Source organism: Lindgomyces ingoldianus (genome assembly GCF_010093535.1).
Source record: "Lindgomyces ingoldianus strain ATCC 200398 unplaced genomic scaffold BDR25scaffold_11, whole genome shotgun sequence".
Classification (NCBI taxonomy): Eukaryota; Fungi; Ascomycota; class Dothideomycetes; order Pleosporales; family Lindgomycetaceae; genus Lindgomyces; species Lindgomyces ingoldianus.
Genome location: NW_022985172.1, coordinates 1,210,902 through 1,227,060, shown reverse-complemented (window position 1 = coordinate 1,227,060; position 16,159 = coordinate 1,210,902). Strand labels below are relative to the sequence as shown.

Sequence of the window (16,159 nt, the reverse complement as noted above, 5' to 3'; positions counted from 1 at the left end):
CCTCCGGGAACATCAACCGATGCTCCTGGAGAGAGTGCAGAGGCTAGCTCGGGGGGCCGCTTGTAGCACTGGATGCCTGCCAACGGCCAACACTCGAGGCTCTTCGCACAAATGCAAGCAGCGCTGCTTGGAGTCCAAGCTGCGACGGAGATAGCGGACGCATGAGGCCCGCGCTGGATATCCCAGGCCTGAGGGAAGGCATCATTAGCTCATTCACAGATCCAGCGGCCAATCTGGTGGGGCGCATCGAGAGAGAACAACCTTGCTAACCCCACGTGCGCCAAGCATTTCACAGTTCGTCAATGGCTCCTGCTGCTTCATCGTTCGCACCTCCCCGCCTCGCAAACAGCGGACCATCACCGGAGGGAGCCCACCGTGCTGCGCTTGAAACATCTGGGTAGAGCCTTGGAATCATCGTTGCTGACACACATGCTGCTGGAAATGTGCCTCTAAGCATGCATCCTCGCTATGGCCACTGGTATGACTGCGCTCCTCCGTCGCTTCCTTCGTGTTCAGCATCGCTCACAGTCCGCAGTCCGAATTTGCATATGCGGCGATGAAGGAGTAGGCAAAAGCTCTATCATCACCTCCCTCGTCAAGGATGTCTTTGTCACCACCAAGATCCAACCCGTCCTTCCGCAGGTAACCCTCCCACCAACCCTCGGCACGCCGGACAATGTCACGACCATCATCGTCGATACCTCTGCACTGCCGCATGAACGCCATGCGCTGCGGAAAGAGCTTCGGAAGTCGAATGCCATATTACTAGTATACTCGGACCATTATAGCTATGAGCGCGTGGCGCTGTTCTGGATGCCGTACTTTCGCTCCCTCGGAGTGAACGTGCCCGTAGTGCTCTGTGCAAACAAGTCGGATCTGCAGTCGAATGGAACTACATCCCAGGTGGTGGTGGACGAGATGCTGCCGGTCATGAACGAATTCAAGGAAATCGACTCCTGCATCCGCACAAGCGCTAAGGAACACCACAACATCAATGAAGTTTTCTTTCTATGCCAGAAGGCCGTCACCCACCCCATAGCTCCTCTATATGACTCCAAGGAAGCGGCGCTAAAACCCGCCGCCGTGTCTGCTTTACAGCGGGTGTTCCACCTCTGCGACAAAGACAAGGACGGTTACTGGAATGACCAGGAAATCCACGACTTCCAACTCAAATGCTTTGACAAACCGCTAGCAGATGACGACCTCTCAAACATCAAACGGTCGATTCAGCGATTCATGCCTGGTTCTGTCAGCGACAGAGGGATGGATGAAAAGGGTTTCCTGTTGCTGAACAAGATCTTCGCTGAAAAGGGCCGCCATGAGACAATCTGGATCATTCTTAGGAAGTTTCAGTACACCGACAGCCTCAGCCTTCGAGACACGTTCTTACGGCCCAAATTTGACGTCCCTCAATATTCCTCGGCCGAACTGAGTCCAGCCGGATACAGATTTTTCGTCGACCTCTTCTTGCTGTTCGATAAGGATAATGATGGTGGATTAAACAACTCCGAGCTTGCTGCATTGTTTGCACCTACTCCCGGAATTCCGCCGTCTTGGGTAGACTCTGCCTTCCCATCTTGCACCGTGCGGAACGAGGCTGGACACATCACCCTTCAGGGCTGGCTTGCGCAATGGAGCATGACGACGTTCGAGGAGCCAAAGACAACGCTCGAGTACCTAGCATACCTCGGCTTCGAGAGCGCCGATCGAGGCGGTACAACAACTGCTCTCAAGGTCACGAAAGCTCGGAAACGACGGAACCGTCCGGGCAGGGTAGAACGCACCGTGTTCCTGTGCTACGTCCTGGGCGCCAGTGGAAGCGGGAAGAGCGCCCTGTTATCGGCTTTCCTGCAACGGCCCTTCATACACACGTACCATCCGACAATCAAGCCTCGCGCTGCAGTCAACAGCGTTGAACTAAAGGGAGGCAAGCAGTGCTACCTGATCCTCGAGGAGCTTGGGGAACTGGAGCCAGCTATCCTGGAGAACCAGGCTAAATTGGATGCTTGCGATCTCCTCTGCTACACCTATGACTCCAGCGAACCGGACAGCTTCGCGCACATTGTCGAGTTGAGGAGGAAATATCCCCATCTCGACGACCTCCCTGCTGTCTACACGGCCTTGAAAGCGGACCAGGACAAGACTATGCAGAGATGTGAACAACAGCCTGACGAGTACACAAGTGCACTCAATATGGCAGCACCACTACACGTCAGTGCGACTTGGGGTAGCATATCGGAACTGTTCGTTCACGTACGTACACCGTCTATCCACTCCTAACCCAAGCTGACCATCCGCGCAGCTAGCAGAATGTGCCACCTACCCTTCAACCGCCTTCCCCAAACAAGAGGAGGAACCTTATGACTCTCTCAACATGTACCTGGCGCTGGGCGCAATAGTGTGCGCAGCAGCATCCGTTGGTTTCATTTGGAAGCGCAACATCTCAACTTCATCATGATTCACGACAGGGCTCCCCTCTCATAGACAGCGATAGTGACAAGACACGCGACCCGGCGCGCATCGGCGAAAGACGGCGGGGTCTCGCCATTCCTGCAGCAAGTCAGATATTGATAGTAGTGTGTAATAAATAATATATCCTCCTCTTCGTGTGCATGAATGCGAAGCAGACAAAAGCGACTCTCTGTCTAGATGCAGGTAGATGTAACCGGATAACAAAGTCACTCAGGAGTAAATACTCGCCCATGGTTCAAGGAAGCGTCCTGCAAAGCGCTGGATGTTTATAAGCAGTGATGTCAGTTCAGGAGTGTTTGGTGGCTTTTGTGCCCCCTTAAGCCAAGGAGCTCCTGCCGATTAACGCTGGCGCGCCTGGATGCACCCCTGGCGCCTCTATCGAATTCGGACATGCTACTCCTGCTTTGGGACAGGCGCTTATACTCTTATATTCGACTCTATAGCGGAACACCAGGGGCGGACCACGACAAGTAGTTTGGGCGTTGAGAATGTGCTTGATGCAGATGACAGCCCTAGGGTCCATCGTTGCTTCGGTGCGGCGTCCAACGCGTGAGTGAACGAGACGTGTTTGTGGGGCCGAACGCTGGCTATTTTTGCAACGGGGGGAGATGAAGAGCAGCGATTTGGCGCGTGGAAGCCAGATCCATACGTGACCACCGACATCCTGGCTTGGAGGGTCTGTATCCGTATTTTCTGCTCTGGTTTTGCGGGCGCAGGGATGCACACAGAAAGGAGGGGGTGGCTCGAGGTGCAGAAAACTTGGAAAGCAGCCGTGTCGCCTTCCCAGCTACGCGCACCCGCTCTCGTCGGCTGGCAGTCCCTCTGGCTGTCCGCTCTCTGCTCTCGACTGGCGGTTGTGGTTGGGCGTTTCTCGGCGTCGGCTTTAGCGAAAGGCCCTGGGTCACGACCCTCCGTGCTCTGTGCTTCGGTGCTCACCAAAGGCACGCCATTCACAGCCTTCACTTGATATCCCGCCTCCTGGGACCTGGGCAGGACATGATATTCTTATCCTTTGATCCTCCGCACTCCCTTCGTTCCGCTGCCGCCCGCCTCGTCCTTCGATGATCAGCTCGGTTCCCTCATTAGTGCTGCCACGGAAGCAGGCTCGGTCGCCACAACGCATCTCCGCATCTCTCGAGACGACCCGCAACAATGGAGGTGAGTGCACATTCACCTGGGAGGCTTTCATGCCGCTCGGGGCCCCCCCGCTACCCCGTATTTCCTACATCATCTCCTCCCCCCCGGCCACCCACTCCCCTCGCGCAGTTTCGAAGTTGTAACTCGCGATGCTAACCACGTCTCCTGCACTGCAGGCCTCCACCCGAGCACGAGAGCTCGAGCGAGTATACCAGAGTCGACGTGGCCACGCCCCCCAAATATCAATAAGTGATGATAATCACCATGTGACCGAGGCCATTGGTGACATGTATGGCGACGATCACTACACTGCAAAGCGGAATTCACGGCCCTTAAGCTTCATCAGTTCCCCGATGGGCGACAACATTGAGCCGCCGAAGTCTCCCTTTGACACCTTCCCCGTCGCTCCGCCGAAATCCCCCCTGCGCGCCGCAATGTCGAGCGAACGGTCACCCACCGCATCCAGCCCCAATGGCTCCCTTAACATACCGTCGAGAAAGTCTTCTTTTGGACAGAGCAGCCCGAACGGGCCTTTGTCACCTACGTTATCCCGAACAAGTTCTGACACGGCCACGCAGCAGTTCCCGCTCAATGACATCGACTACGAATCGAGCCCGGCGGCCGTGGCACAGGAATTGAGCAATCTGCAGGCAATACGGCGCATGTCCATGGACGTTCATGCGTCTGACCCCGACCTTCCTTCCTTCAAGACCTTTGGCATCCCCACGGTTGCTCCGCAGCACTTCTCCGAAGATGAGGACCCCTCGAAACTCTTCTGGGTTCCGGCGCGATTACACCCAGAGCTGGCACCGAAAGAGTTCAAAACTTTCATCGAGGAGAAGGTTGATAAGATTAGGCGTCGGTCCGGCGACTCGGATACATTGTCACCGGATGGCGCTCTCGGCCGCCAAGGGTCTGTGGGAGGCTTGCGGAGGAAGAAGTCCATGCTTTCTAGGCAGATCGATGGTCCAAACGGATACCGCGATGGCGCTGAGAGGCTGGAGAGGCAAAGATCAGGCGCTAGCAAACCTAATGGAGGACTTTCCAATCTCCAAGAACTAGAGCATATGGTTGAAGATCCGGCCACGTTAATGAGGCGCATGAGCATTGATGCTTCTCGAAGGCCTGGCTCTGCAGACGGTGAGATGCCAATAGGGGAAGACATGCCAATTCTCCCAGTTCAGCCAGCAGGACTAGGAACGTTGAAAAGATCCACTAGGACCAATTATCGGCGTGGAAGCATACGGAAGGGCGAGCGTGTGCCATTTTCAAGGAGGGTGGTCGCAAGGCAGGCCGAAACAGACACCGAGGAATCACCGGCAACCTCTCCCACTCACCCCAAGGAGCCCAATTTATCAAACTTTGGTCTCACTAGGGTGCAGTCCGAGCCCATCCATCCTCGATCAGACGCGCCAGAGAATTTCTCACGCCCGCATCGGAAACGGTCACCACCTATCAGCCTTCAGAGACCAACCTCAGCAGAAGATGTGTCTATGCGAGACTCTAACACCCCTGACCCAGAAGAACGTCCAACCTCCTACCCGGCGAAGCCATTCCATTCCCGTATTGCGTCCAATGGCCGGACGACAGCACCGCTTCCTGGCTACAAACCTCAGCAAGTTCCGCAAATCATTGAGACCCCTCCACCCCAAGAGCCCCCGAGGCAATCTCAAATCCAACTACCAGAACGGAACTCTTCAAGAGGACCACCTCCGTCTAACGCCCAACATCAACCTACTCCCCCTCGGGCCCAAAATCAATCCCAGCCTCACCAACGACAATCTCCAAGGCAAAATATGCAACGGCAGGGCTCTCCGATCAAGCCGGCTCAAACCTTTGACGACCTAATAGCTCATCCATCGCCTCTCCCGGGCAACAGCACCAGAACAGACAATTTATCTATTATTCCCAATCTCGCCGAAGACAGGAAGTCTGACAAGAAAACGAAAGACAGGAAAGATGGTTCTGAGGGCGGTTCAAGGAAAACTAGCTGGGGCTGGCTGTTGGGTGGCGACGATAAAGAGAAAGAGCGCGAGAAGAAAGACAAGGAGGAGAGAGAGAAAGAGTTGGCCAAGAAAGTGAAGAACAAATTGAGCAAGACTCAGGAAAAGGGGCATGACAATACTAGGCTCGATGTGCTGCAAAGTTCAATAGACGGTAACCGTGGCCGGGAAAGTTTGGTTCTAGATCGAGAGACTCTCAAACTCGAGGAGGAACGCAAGAAGGAAAGCAGCAGGAAATCATCGGGTGGTGACTCTAAAAAAGAGAAGGAGTCTGGATTGTTTTCCTCCATCTTCGGCGGTAGCAAGAAGAAAGCAGAGAAAGAGTCATCCCACAAGAAGGGGAGCTCCATGCGAGGCCTATCTCCGGAGCCACCACCTCGAATTCTTAAGCCTGATATCGACTACAATTGGACTCGATTCTCGATCCTGGAAGAGCGGGCTATTTACCGCATGGCGCACATTAAGCTTGCGAATCCACGACGGGAGCTGTACTCTCAGGTGCTATTGAGTAATTTCATGTACTCGTACCTCGCCAAGGTGCAGCAGATGCATCCACAGATCCAGATTGGAAATTCGAAACAAGCACAAAAGTCGCAACACCAAGCCGCGCAACAAAAGAAGGATCAGCCGGACGAGTTCACTCAATATCAAAGATATCAGCAGGTAGGCGAGCTCGGTTTTTGAAATCCTGGGAATCAGCTAACATGTCCAGCAGCAGCAGGAACAGTCAGAAAAAGGCAGCAGCCAACCTAGCCACAACCAGACAGAGCCTACCAATCCTGAGCCTTCACACCAAGAAGATCCCCAGCATCGGCCCGACTCCCGCGCTTCACAACATACCCAGCAACCTCGCGACTCGCATCATTCCTCCTATGGTCAATCAAATGGCCAATATAGCGTTGCTAGTGGTAAAAGTTACGGGAACCCCCAAAGCAGCTCACAGCCATCATATTACGGGTACGATGACTCGGATCAAAGTAGCAAGGATGATGATATGTGGTGATAGAAAGATACTTTGTGAATCAGTTCGTCAAATGTTGGATTTGAGGGTTCCCATATCTCATGGTGCGTTTCAGGACTCGGTGGGGTGTACATGTAAAATATGAGGGGTGGAGTGCATGCATACACCCGGACGTGAGAAGCAGAGGTTGCGCAGAAGGATTACAGTTCTCGTATCCAGCTTCGAGGCCTCCTCTACGCTTTTAGGTCGAACAGGGAAGGTGACCGCTTCGGACCTTCAGTCCGTATCCACACCGCTCACCAACTCACTCATACCTATAACACTTTCCTGTATCATATAAGCCCTTTCATTCCATACTTCCTTTTCTGCTTGGCTTCGCATCATCTACTGTTTCATTTTGGGGTTCTGTTGTTTTGCTAGGAGTATCACCCTCGGGTCGGCCTTGAAGGAGTTTGCAAGGCGCATAGCGGAGACAGATGAGTGCCGATGTATGTTCAGAGTGATGGACGAATGCAATTTCGAGGACCAATTATATAGGCGGCGCTCAAACTGGTTTGTAGGTGGGGATGAGATGCCAAGGTTGTCGATAATGACCAGGCTAGAACCTAAGATCTAATGTAGTTTATTCAAATGCGAAGATAGCGTTGCCGGACACAGGCGCGTGTGTACCTGCATTATGTCTACATCTACTTGCGTTACTTGTATATTTCTCAGGTAGGAGTGAGATGCGTACTGTACATCAAGTGCAGAGCCATCGCCCTGCACCCAACTCACAAGGAGTGTCGGTGGGTTGACCCCGGTCCGCTATTATTGCTTTATCATCACTTTGAGTCAGATACGTCTACGGCTTATCGCGGAAGCTAGGGCTCTAATCTCTCACACGCACAGTGCCCCTTTCCTTTATACGGACGAAAATTGTGTGAGAAGGGTACGCTATGCTTACACGTTTCTGCGGTCCATTGCTACGCGGTGTGCTCGCATAAATATATAAACAGAGAAATAGGTCAGCCCACAGCTTACTGCTCTGTTCCATTCCCGGTTTCTCCTATCCCTACGTTTCGTTCGTTCATTCGTTCGTTCGTACGTTCGTACGTGTGTGCCTGCACACTCGCCTCCTAGATCATTCAAATCGAAATGCCCAAATCCTCATCATCAATAGAATCTTCCATCCCCCCCCTAACACCCCACTATGCTCCCGACACATCTTCCGCAGAACAACCAGAATCCCCATCCACAACCTCCCTTATAAACTCGCTAAACCTACAAAAACACATCGAAGGCGGCTACTTCGCTGAAATCGACCGCAACCCCCTCATCATCCCAAATCCCTTCCTCTTGTCCTCCCCCCCTAATCAATTATGGACCCCCACGCCCCCTGACTCCGACGACATCGCCCCAGGAAGAACAACACTAGTCCCGAGATCCGGGGATGATTTGATGAGGAATGCATCGACGTCCATTTTCTACCTCCTCACCCCACGGTCTCCGTTAGGTGCCTTTCACAGGAATAAGGGGAGGACGGTGCATACGTTGATTAAAGGGCGTGGGAGGTATGTTTTAATTCATGCCGATGAGATGGATGTTAAGGGGGAGGTGGAGGGGAAGAAGAGAGTTGAGACGTTTGTTGTGGGTCATAATGTTGAGAGGGGAGAGAGGGCCTGTTGGGTCGTGGAGGGTGGGAAATATAAGGGAACGTTTTTGATGTTGGGGGAGAAAGATGGAGGAGAGGGGGAGGGATTATTGATTAGTGAGGTGAGTGGCAATGATATGCCTTCTTCTTCTTCTTCTTCTTCTTCTTCTTCTGGAATTGAGATGAAAGAAATTGAAAATTAGAAAGGGAGAAGACAAAAGGAAGGTTATGCTAATAAGTAGATTAGACTGTGATTCCAGGCTTTGAATACTCGGATCATGATTTCTTGACACTAGAAAGATTTAGAGAGTTGGTAACTGAGGAGCAAGCGATCGAGTTGGAGTGGATGGTTAGGAAGGGCCCGCCGCCGGAGGAGAGTGAATTGCTATAGCTGCACTTAGTAGCCCGTAGGCTTAAAAAGCGACACCATAGAAGCAACATTTTTCCCTTTCCCAATATCTTGGGTATGTACACCACAACTTATTCGAACCTACTGTGGGAATTTGGTAGAATAGATTTAATCAGTACCCCGACTGGCCAGAAACAACTGCATACCAAGATGATGGATATTTTGTCCTGATATACCCCCGCCATATTCAGGTCATTGGTAGAGTAAGATTTGCTTTTCTCTTTTCCACATGCCAAGCGTGTTGGTTGTAGCAGAAGACGGGCTCTGCTACAGTGGAATTCATGCTTTTAGCTCAGGCTGTGTGGGTGAATCCCAGGCCGGACTGATCTCAACCTTTCCCACACCACAAGCAAATCCAGCACCATGCTTGATCGAGCAACCAAATTCCGAAAACATAGACTATATCTCTCGTCCTTCTCGATGGCAAATCAACGTGTCTAAATCGTGGAATTCATCTCCATTAATTTTACTGCTCAGCCACTCAAGCCAGCCACTGACATCAGCCGGAGCAGACCCTGCGAAGATCATCGATGACGTAGATCGGATCAACTCCTTTCCTTGCCTAATGCGTAAATATCGGGGTTTTGGCGACGTGAAGTGAACGAGTTCAAGATCCAGAGCATAAATTAATATTTTGCGCGCGATAGCCCGCTAATTTTTCTACTGCACTTCACTGACCCTTCTGTTTTTCGCCCACAAGTCTAGCGAAATTGTCACGCCGCACATTGGTATCATTCGAGTGCCCCTCTTTCAAGGTTCACGTTTCATGAGCTCCACTGCACCCATTCGACCTACGATCCACAACATCAACTCGGCCTACGACATTTAATTTTTTTACTTCTATTGGGAAATTATAAGGCAAGATGACGACGCCAACCTCTGCGACGAGCGCGCTCCCTTCGCGGACTTTTACTAATGGGAGTGAGGAGGACGCTATCCCAGGAGAGGATACTAGTGAGGTTACGAAGCTCTTTCAGGAACGCCTCCAGGCATGGAAGCACGCCGTCGGGTATCTATCGGATTACATTACGGCCACAGAGAAGACGAATCATGCGCATGGAAAGGAGTATGAAAAGGTGCTTAAGGTGAGAGGCGTCAACAAGCCTGAGCATGTAAGGCAAAGCTAATATATGAGCAGACTGTATCAAATCCCCTGAAAGAGGGCCACCACTTCGATCAATCGCTTGGCGGTATTGCGGGCATGTTTGAGAATATCAGGTCCAACACCCAAGTACGCCGTTTCATCTCATTCAAAACTGACAATGTCTCTAACCACATTTTGTAGGGAATCTCTAACTCCCACTACGATACCGCCAAGGCTTTGAAGGGCTCTATTCTCCCAATCTTTGAGCGCCTTCACTCTGAAATCAAGAACAAGACCAAGGAACTTACGAAAGGCGCCGGTAAAGGCAGCAAGGCTGTCGACAAGGCACGTGCTCATACCCAGAAGCATATCGAAACGTTAGGCCAGCATACCGCAGCTTTCGACAGCCATGGCGGTAAGATGTCGGCGGCCGATGACCCCTACGTCCTCCAGCGCGGTGTTATGCATCGTCTAAACAAGCAGATCCAAGAGGAGAACAACAATAGACAAGATCTAATCAGTGTGCAAAACAGCTTTGCTCAATTTGAAGCACACATCATCCAGACAATCCAGCATGGCATGGGTCAATTCATGCAAATCGTCAACACGCAGGCCGAACAAACAAAGGTCATGTACGGAGATATGGTTGGTACCGCTCAGCGTATTCCCCTCGACTTTGAATGGAATGGCTTCATCCAGCGAAACAACAACATCCTGATCGACCCCTCTGCACCCGCCCGAAGCGTCACCAACATCCACTTCCCTAACCAAAACCACCGCGCCACGCAACCCCTCATTGCAGGCTCCCTCGAACGTAAGGGCAAGGTCATGCGTAGCTATGACACTAATTACTACGTTGTCACGCCTTCCAAATTCCTCCATGAATACAAGACAGATGACGACTTCGCTAGAGACCCCGTGCCGGATATGTCCCTATACCTCCCCGATTGCATCGTTGGCGGTTGTAACGGCCAGAAATTCAATGTAAAAGGGAAAGATGTCTCCAAAGGCAAAGTTGGCAACAAATTCAGCATGTCCCACGAACTTCAATTCAAAGCACATACCACACAAAACGCGAACCAGTGGTGGGAGCTCATAAGACAGGCGGCGGGGCAAGTTTCTGGAGAGGCACCTGAAAGTTCTGTGCCAACCAGTCCAGCAACAGGCAACAATAGTCCACAAGAAAACTTAAGCCCGAGTGCGAGTGTGAAACAACCTACACCATTGCAGACACAGGGACTAGAGAAACAGAATACCACGAGTCCAGCGAGCGCGCAGACGGCTGGGACTACACCTGCAAGTGCGGCACCTGCTTCTGCGGCGCCAGCTTCAGGAGTGGAGGGCGAGCCTGGAAAGTATTGAATGGTAGAGAGTCCTAGAAAAAGAGAGCCACTGAAGAGGTTTGAATTCATTAGAAGAGGATCTAGAGATATGAAGGTGCTTTCGTTTATCTTTCAAGTCGATGATACCTCTGCCGCATATCTGATCTCATAGTTTAATGCTCCTACAGCTACAGTTTCTATCTATTGACTTCGAGACGCACGCCCAGAATACAGGGAAGTTGATCATTACTGAGGATAAATTATTATCTGTTCCTCATCCACTCCCTAAACTAAGCTCTACCTGTTTATATATTCTCGCCATGCCTAAAGACATTCAACAAACTTCCATTCACCCCTGGATGTTGACCCCACATTCAACTCTCGGCTTACCGTTTCAAGACTACCGCGCCAAGTCAGTGCCTTGCATCGAACCTCGGGATCGGAAAGCTCAAGGTTCTTCTCCGCATTCTACATTGCCATGAAGTATGCACCGGACTATGACCTTCAATATCTGCCCCCAGACTCTTTATTCTCCATTACCAACCTTGGTTGACGCCTGTAGCTCCGTCCTTTGAACCACATTGAAGTTCTGAGCAATGGCAGCAATCCGAGTATCCCCCACCCGCGCAGCCCGCGCCCTCAGCCTCCTCCGCACCGTCCAATTCACCCATCCCCCCTCCTGTCCCTGCCACTCAAACCCCACGCACCACCATCATGGTCCTACTACAGTCCAGCAAGCGAAACGCCATCTCGCAACCCCAATCGATATCTCCCAGCAAAAAGAATACGCCTTCGAAATGGCTGCTTCAAGTATTCGATTTGGCCCTGGTTGCACCAAAGAAGTCGGCATGGATTTTAAAAATCTCGGTTCGAAACGCGTTATGGTTGTCACGGACGGGAATGTGAAGAAGTTAGATGCTATGAGGCAAGTTGTGCAGGGGTTGGAGCGGGAAGGAGTTCCGTTTGAGGTTTTTGATAAGGTAATGGTTGAACCTAAGGATAGTAGTATAAGAGAGGCGATTGATTTTGCGAAACCGTATCGTCCGGATGCATTTTTGGCGGTGGGAGGGGGGAGTGTGATTGATACGGCTAAGCTGATGAATTTGTATACGACGTTTCCTGGTAAAGACTCAGCTTCTACTTATCCCCGTCCGAAGTATAAGACTCGCATTACGGCACGTAAAGGAGAATTATATATAATCATTAACTTATATGTAATAGACGCCGAATTCCTCGACTTCGTCAACGCCCCACTCGGAAAAGGCCTCCCCATAACCCACAAACTCATGCCTCTAATCGCCGTCCCCACAACTGCAGGGACGGGCTCCGAAACCACCGGAACTGCCATCTTCGACCTTGTCGAAAAACGCGCAAAGACTGGCATCGCACATCGTAATCTCAAGCCTACGCTCGGAATTGTAGATCCCATCAACACCCGCACCATGCCTTCCGCCGTCCACGCCTCCTCCGGCCTCGACGTCCTCTGCCACTCACTGGAATCTTGGACTGCAATTCCATTTTATGAAAGAGTCCCTAGACCAACGAATCCGATTAACAGGCCCGCGTACCAGGGCGCAAACCCCATTTCGGATATCTTCTCGCTGAAAGCGCTACGGGATACGGTCAAATATCTACCCCGCGCAGTTAAAGACCCCGAAGACCACGAAGCGCAATCGCAAATGCTCCTCGCCGCCACGCTCGCCGGCGTCGGGTTTGGAAATGCAGGTGTGCATCTCTGCCACGGAATGTCGTATCCCATCTCCGGTCAGAATCCGGGGTACAAGCACCCGGGATACCAAGTCGAGAAAGACATCATCCCACATGGGGTCTCCGTCGCCGTGACGGCACCTGCGGTTTTCAGATTCACGGGTGCGTCGAATCCGGAGCGACATCTAGCTGCAGCGGAATGCTTTGGAGTCGATATCTCGCAAGTTAAGAAGGAGAATGCAGGTGAAGTTCTGGGAGAGGCGTTGGCAGAGTTTTTGATTAAGTTGGGAGATCAACCGAGAGGATTGAAACACCTGGGGTTTAGGAGGGAGCATATTGATGCTTTAGTTGAAGGCACGATCCCTCAGGCTAGAGTTCTGATGTTGGCGCCGAATTTGGAGATTCAGAATGTCGATGCCGAGAGGGAGCAGTTACGGGGGTTGTTTGAGGAAGCTATGGAGTATTAGGTGAGGAAAGTGGTAGGGAGGGGGTCCATCTTGAAATAAAAGTGCACATAAAGATGGAGAAGGAGGATAGAAAGAATTTGGAATGTATATATCTTACGGGTGATTATTTTTGGGCTTAGCAGCGAAGCTTGGTATACGCGCTTCGAAGCTTTGAACTGTATATGAGGATATTGAAAAGTATTAAGTATCTATCTATTCTAGTTGAAACCCCCAACCTAGGTATCCTTAAAGCGTATCTGCTCATTTGTTCTTACTGCTTCCTCAAATACATAACCAACCATCCCAACAACCTATATCCTAAAATTATCACCAACATATACCCCACATACTTGGAAATATTCCCCGTATCGTATCCATACGACGCCAGTACCGCTTTCCCATCAATCTTACACTCTGCCTCCAATTTCGAAGGGTACATGCAATGACAATCGCTTCCGCACGTATACGTCCTCTTCCCAAACTCATTGACCATCATTCCGCGGAAAACATAGGCTTGGTAGTCGATATAGTGGAATACATAGCGCCAGAAAACATTCAAGGTTTCAGGTTGCACCATGAATCCATTCACGCTCATCCAGAGCCCGTTAGCGAATGCCGTTGCAGCGAGCGCGACGACGAAAATCGGTATGAGTGATGATAGCAGTACGACTAGGGATTCAGCGGCGATTAGATCGAGGAATAGCCACATGACCCAGACCCAGAAGCCTTCGGCGCTAGGGCGGAAATTGCCGAGCCAGTATGCGATGATGGAGAAGAGGAGGGAGATGACGAAGAGGAAGGGGAGGCCGATAATGAAGTTCGAGATCATGAAGGCGGTGGGGCCGTAGAGGCCATTCAGCCGTTCTTTGTGGTAGAGCGAGAGGTCTTCTAGGAAGGCGGGGATGTAGGCGACAGCCATGAAGGACATGAATGCACCGCCGAAGAATATGGCGTTGGTGAAGGATTGGATATTGGATTGGTCGGTTGAGAGGCGGAGCCAGACGGTTCCCATCATGATGGCGAGACCCATGTACATTGCGATCCGGATTCCGTAGGCGACGATGTCACGGTAGCTCTTGATGAAGGAGCGGTGGATCAGGGTGAAGGGTACGAGGAAAGGGTTTGCCGCGGCGCCGTGCCCCAAGTCAGAGTTTACACCAATGGGGCTGCCAGAGACTTCGGTCTCAATGCTGTGGACCATGGTGGCTGCATCTTGGGATTTCGACCATGAGTCCTGGATGGTGGAAAGCTGCGATGTGGCTTTGGTCTGGTCTTTAGAGAAGTCGGTGTTGACGAGCTGAATTATGTATTCGGCGGGGTTCATGTATAGAGGCATGTTGAAGCCTAAGGTTGAAAAGTAGTCCTTGACATCGGCAATAGAGCCATTGTAAGCGACTTTCCCGCGAGAGAGGAGGAGGAGCTTGTCGAAGAGCTCGAACGTGGTGGTGGAAGGCTGGTGGATGGAGGCGATGACGATAATCTAGAAGCAAAAGTCAACATGTGCCTACTATCATAATTCGCTTACGACTCACCTTATACTTCCTCGCAATACTCTGCACAAAATTCATAACCTCAAAGCTAGCTGCAGAGTCCAGTCCACTGGTCGGCTCATCCAGAAACAGAATCTTTGGGCTCGTGATCAACTGGCCCGCCACACTAACCCTCCTCTTCTGTCCTCCACTAACACCCTTTCGAATCGGCGTCCCAATTAACGAGTCGGCCTGTCCTTGTAATCCAAAAGCGGCAAGGAGGGCGTCGATTCTGGCAATTCTTTCAGTTTTGGTCACGGAGCTGTAATGGGTGGTCAGCCTTGCAATGATGCATTGAGGGGCGAAGGTAACATCAAATAGTAGATCCAGATGAGGGAACTTACCTTGGCAGAGAGAGCTTCGCAGCAAAGTAGAGGGTTTCGCGAACGGTCAAGGAGCCGACAAGAGCGTCTTCTTGCTCGACGTAGGAGCTGATTTTGCGGAAGTCCTTGAGCGAAGTTTTGGTGCCATTGATGTATAAGGATTGCTGGACAGTGGCGTGGGGGGTTGCTTCACGATGCGCTAGGACGTTCAGCAATGTTGTCTTTCCGGAACCACTGATTAGACCATTAGCTGGGGCGTTCAAGAGGAAATGGAGGCACTGTCGTACCTAGGTCCCATCAGAGCTAGCATTTCACCTGTATCATATCATTAGGTTGGCAACAACATAACAGAATCTGAGATTCAGTCGCACCAGCTTTGACAATGCCATTGACACCGGAAAGAATGTCCTTTGGCTGCTTCGTACTTCGATCTTTCACGGTAACCGTGACGTTCTCCCAGCCAAAGCTGCGAATGGCCGTGTTTGTAAGATGGGCATAGTCGCCTCCAGCGTCTTTCTCAACGTCGACTGACACTCTTGCCGACATCGTGAATATCCAACCCAGACAACAGGAATAAGAAACAGACGTGGAAATGGATTAAAATACCCAATAAAATCTCTAGTCGAAAGAAAAGACAGGAACCAGAGCTGTTATAAACCTTCAAGAGAAAAAATAAGAAGGAAAGAAACCCTTCTTCTACCCAGCAACCGGGTCCAAGGTCCCGCATACTGGCCCCTGCCTTCCATCGTTACTCCACAGGGCGCCACGAAGCGCAGCTGTCGAAAAGGCGAAGCTTTTGGTAAGCGGTGACCACCATCTCCTACCACGCCGAGCCCACCCTCAGCTCAGGCGGGGGAACCTTCACAAAACGGACAAGCTCGCGCGCGCAACCTCGCCTGTATTACGGTAATAGGCTTTGGCTCGCTACACATTTCAGCTGACTGGATGATAGGGAACGACGTCGAAGTGCAGACCAGAGTCACATCGCCGAAATCATGTGGTGCACGGACCTCTGCCTACTTCGGCGACCTCAACACTCATCGTGGCAACCTGAGCATCCTTGTAAAATGCATGCATCGTGCCACTTTTAGGCATTTTTAGAGTTTTGTTCCAATTTCGTCGCAGCCTTACCGTGA

At 51.4% G+C, this 16,159-nt stretch overlaps 6 protein-coding genes across 6 annotated transcripts; 5 read left to right on the top strand and 1 right to left on the bottom strand.

The window, feature by feature from the left end:
* Window positions 1–332: 332 nt before the first annotated feature.
* On the top strand, window positions 333–2,634 carry BDR25DRAFT_258988 (mitochondrial Rho GTPase). Its single transcript, XM_033686561.1, has 3 exons — window positions 333–478; window positions 536–2,253; window positions 2,303–2,634. The coding sequence occupies exons 1-3, from the start codon at window positions 469–471 to the stop codon at window positions 2,456–2,458; spliced, it is 1,884 nt and encodes a 627-aa protein (XP_033549402.1). The 5' UTR covers window positions 333–468; the 3' UTR covers window positions 2,459–2,634.
* Window positions 2,635–3,420: 786 nt separating this feature from the next.
* BDR25DRAFT_284060 (uncharacterized protein) lies at window positions 3,421–6,615 on the top strand (the record flags this gene model as incomplete). Its single annotated transcript, XM_033688095.1, has 3 exons — window positions 3,421–3,630; window positions 3,786–6,275; window positions 6,325–6,615. The coding sequence occupies exons 1-3, from the start codon at window positions 3,625–3,627 to the stop codon at window positions 6,613–6,615; spliced, it is 2,787 nt and encodes a 928-aa protein (XP_033549401.1). The 5' UTR covers window positions 3,421–3,624.
* A 903-nt stretch (window positions 6,616–7,518) lies between these two features.
* On the top strand, window positions 7,519–8,736 carry BDR25DRAFT_302694 (uncharacterized protein). Its single transcript, XM_033689850.1, has 2 exons — window positions 7,519–8,325; window positions 8,451–8,736. Exons 1-2 carry the CDS (start codon window positions 7,708–7,710, stop codon window positions 8,592–8,594), a joined length of 762 nt encoding a protein of 253 aa, XP_033549400.1. The 5' UTR covers window positions 7,519–7,707; the 3' UTR covers window positions 8,595–8,736.
* Window positions 8,737–9,241: 505 nt separating this feature from the next.
* BDR25DRAFT_284052 (uncharacterized protein) lies at window positions 9,242–11,131 on the top strand. Its single transcript, XM_033688093.1, has 3 exons — window positions 9,242–9,697; window positions 9,751–9,843; window positions 9,898–11,131. Exons 1-3 carry the CDS (start codon window positions 9,476–9,478, stop codon window positions 11,056–11,058), a joined length of 1,476 nt encoding a protein of 491 aa, XP_033549399.1. The 5' UTR covers window positions 9,242–9,475; the 3' UTR covers window positions 11,059–11,131.
* Window positions 11,132–11,495: 364 nt separating this feature from the next.
* Window positions 11,496–13,364, top strand: BDR25DRAFT_258975 (Fe-containing alcohol dehydrogenase). Its single transcript, XM_033686560.1, has 2 exons — window positions 11,496–12,140; window positions 12,240–13,364. The coding sequence occupies exons 1-2, from the start codon at window positions 11,615–11,617 to the stop codon at window positions 13,190–13,192; spliced, it is 1,479 nt and encodes a 492-aa protein (XP_033549398.1). The 5' UTR covers window positions 11,496–11,614; the 3' UTR covers window positions 13,193–13,364.
* Window positions 13,295–15,959, bottom strand: BDR25DRAFT_333343 (ATP-binding cassette transporter-like protein). Its single transcript, XM_033692830.1, has 5 exons — window positions 15,395–15,959; window positions 15,311–15,338; window positions 15,045–15,257; window positions 14,704–14,962; window positions 13,295–14,651 (listed from the first exon to the last, which is right to left on the bottom strand). Exons 1-5 carry the CDS (start codon window positions 15,567–15,569, stop codon window positions 13,443–13,445), a joined length of 1,884 nt encoding a protein of 627 aa, XP_033549397.1. The 5' UTR covers window positions 15,570–15,959; the 3' UTR covers window positions 13,295–13,442.
* Window positions 15,960–16,159: the final 200 nt, after the last annotated feature.

Excerpts from the sequence above, each read along its gene's own strand:
- BDR25DRAFT_258988 (XM_033686561.1), top strand. Across the intron at positions 2,254-2,302 it reads TATCGGAACTGTTCGTTCAC|CTAGCAGAATGTGCCACCTA; the intron begins GTACGTACACCG and ends CCATCCGCGCAG.
- BDR25DRAFT_258975 (XM_033686560.1), top strand. The coding sequence starts at position 11,615 with ATGGCAGCAATCCGAGTATCCCCCACCCGCGCAGCCCGCGCCCTCAGC. Across the intron at positions 12,141-12,239 it reads TTTGTATACGACGTTTCCTG|ACGCCGAATTCCTCGACTTC; the intron begins GTAAAGACTCAG and ends TATATGTAATAG.
- BDR25DRAFT_302694 (XM_033689850.1), top strand. The coding sequence starts at position 7,708 with ATGCCCAAATCCTCATCATCAATAGAATCTTCCATCCCCCCCCTAACA. Across the intron at positions 8,326-8,450 it reads AGGGATTATTGATTAGTGAG|ACTGTGATTCCAGGCTTTGA; the intron begins GTGAGTGGCAAT and ends TAAGTAGATTAG.
- BDR25DRAFT_284052 (XM_033688093.1), top strand. The coding sequence starts at position 9,476 with ATGACGACGCCAACCTCTGCGACGAGCGCGCTCCCTTCGCGGACTTTT. Across the intron at positions 9,698-9,750 it reads AGTATGAAAAGGTGCTTAAG|ACTGTATCAAATCCCCTGAA; the intron begins GTGAGAGGCGTC and ends ATATATGAGCAG. Across the intron at positions 9,844-9,897 it reads ATATCAGGTCCAACACCCAA|GGAATCTCTAACTCCCACTA; the intron begins GTACGCCGTTTC and ends CACATTTTGTAG.
- BDR25DRAFT_333343 (XM_033692830.1), bottom strand. The coding sequence starts at position 15,569 with ATGTCGGCAAGAGTGTCAGTCGACGTTGAGAAAGACGCTGGAGGCGAC. Across the intron at positions 15,339-15,394 it reads CAATGGCATTGTCAAAGCTG|GTGAAATGCTAGCTCTGATG; the intron begins GTGCGACTGAAT and ends GATATGATACAG. Across the intron at positions 14,963-15,044 it reads GCGAAGCTCTCTCTGCCAAG|CTCCGTGACCAAAACTGAAA; the intron begins GTAAGTTCCCTC and ends CACCCATTACAG.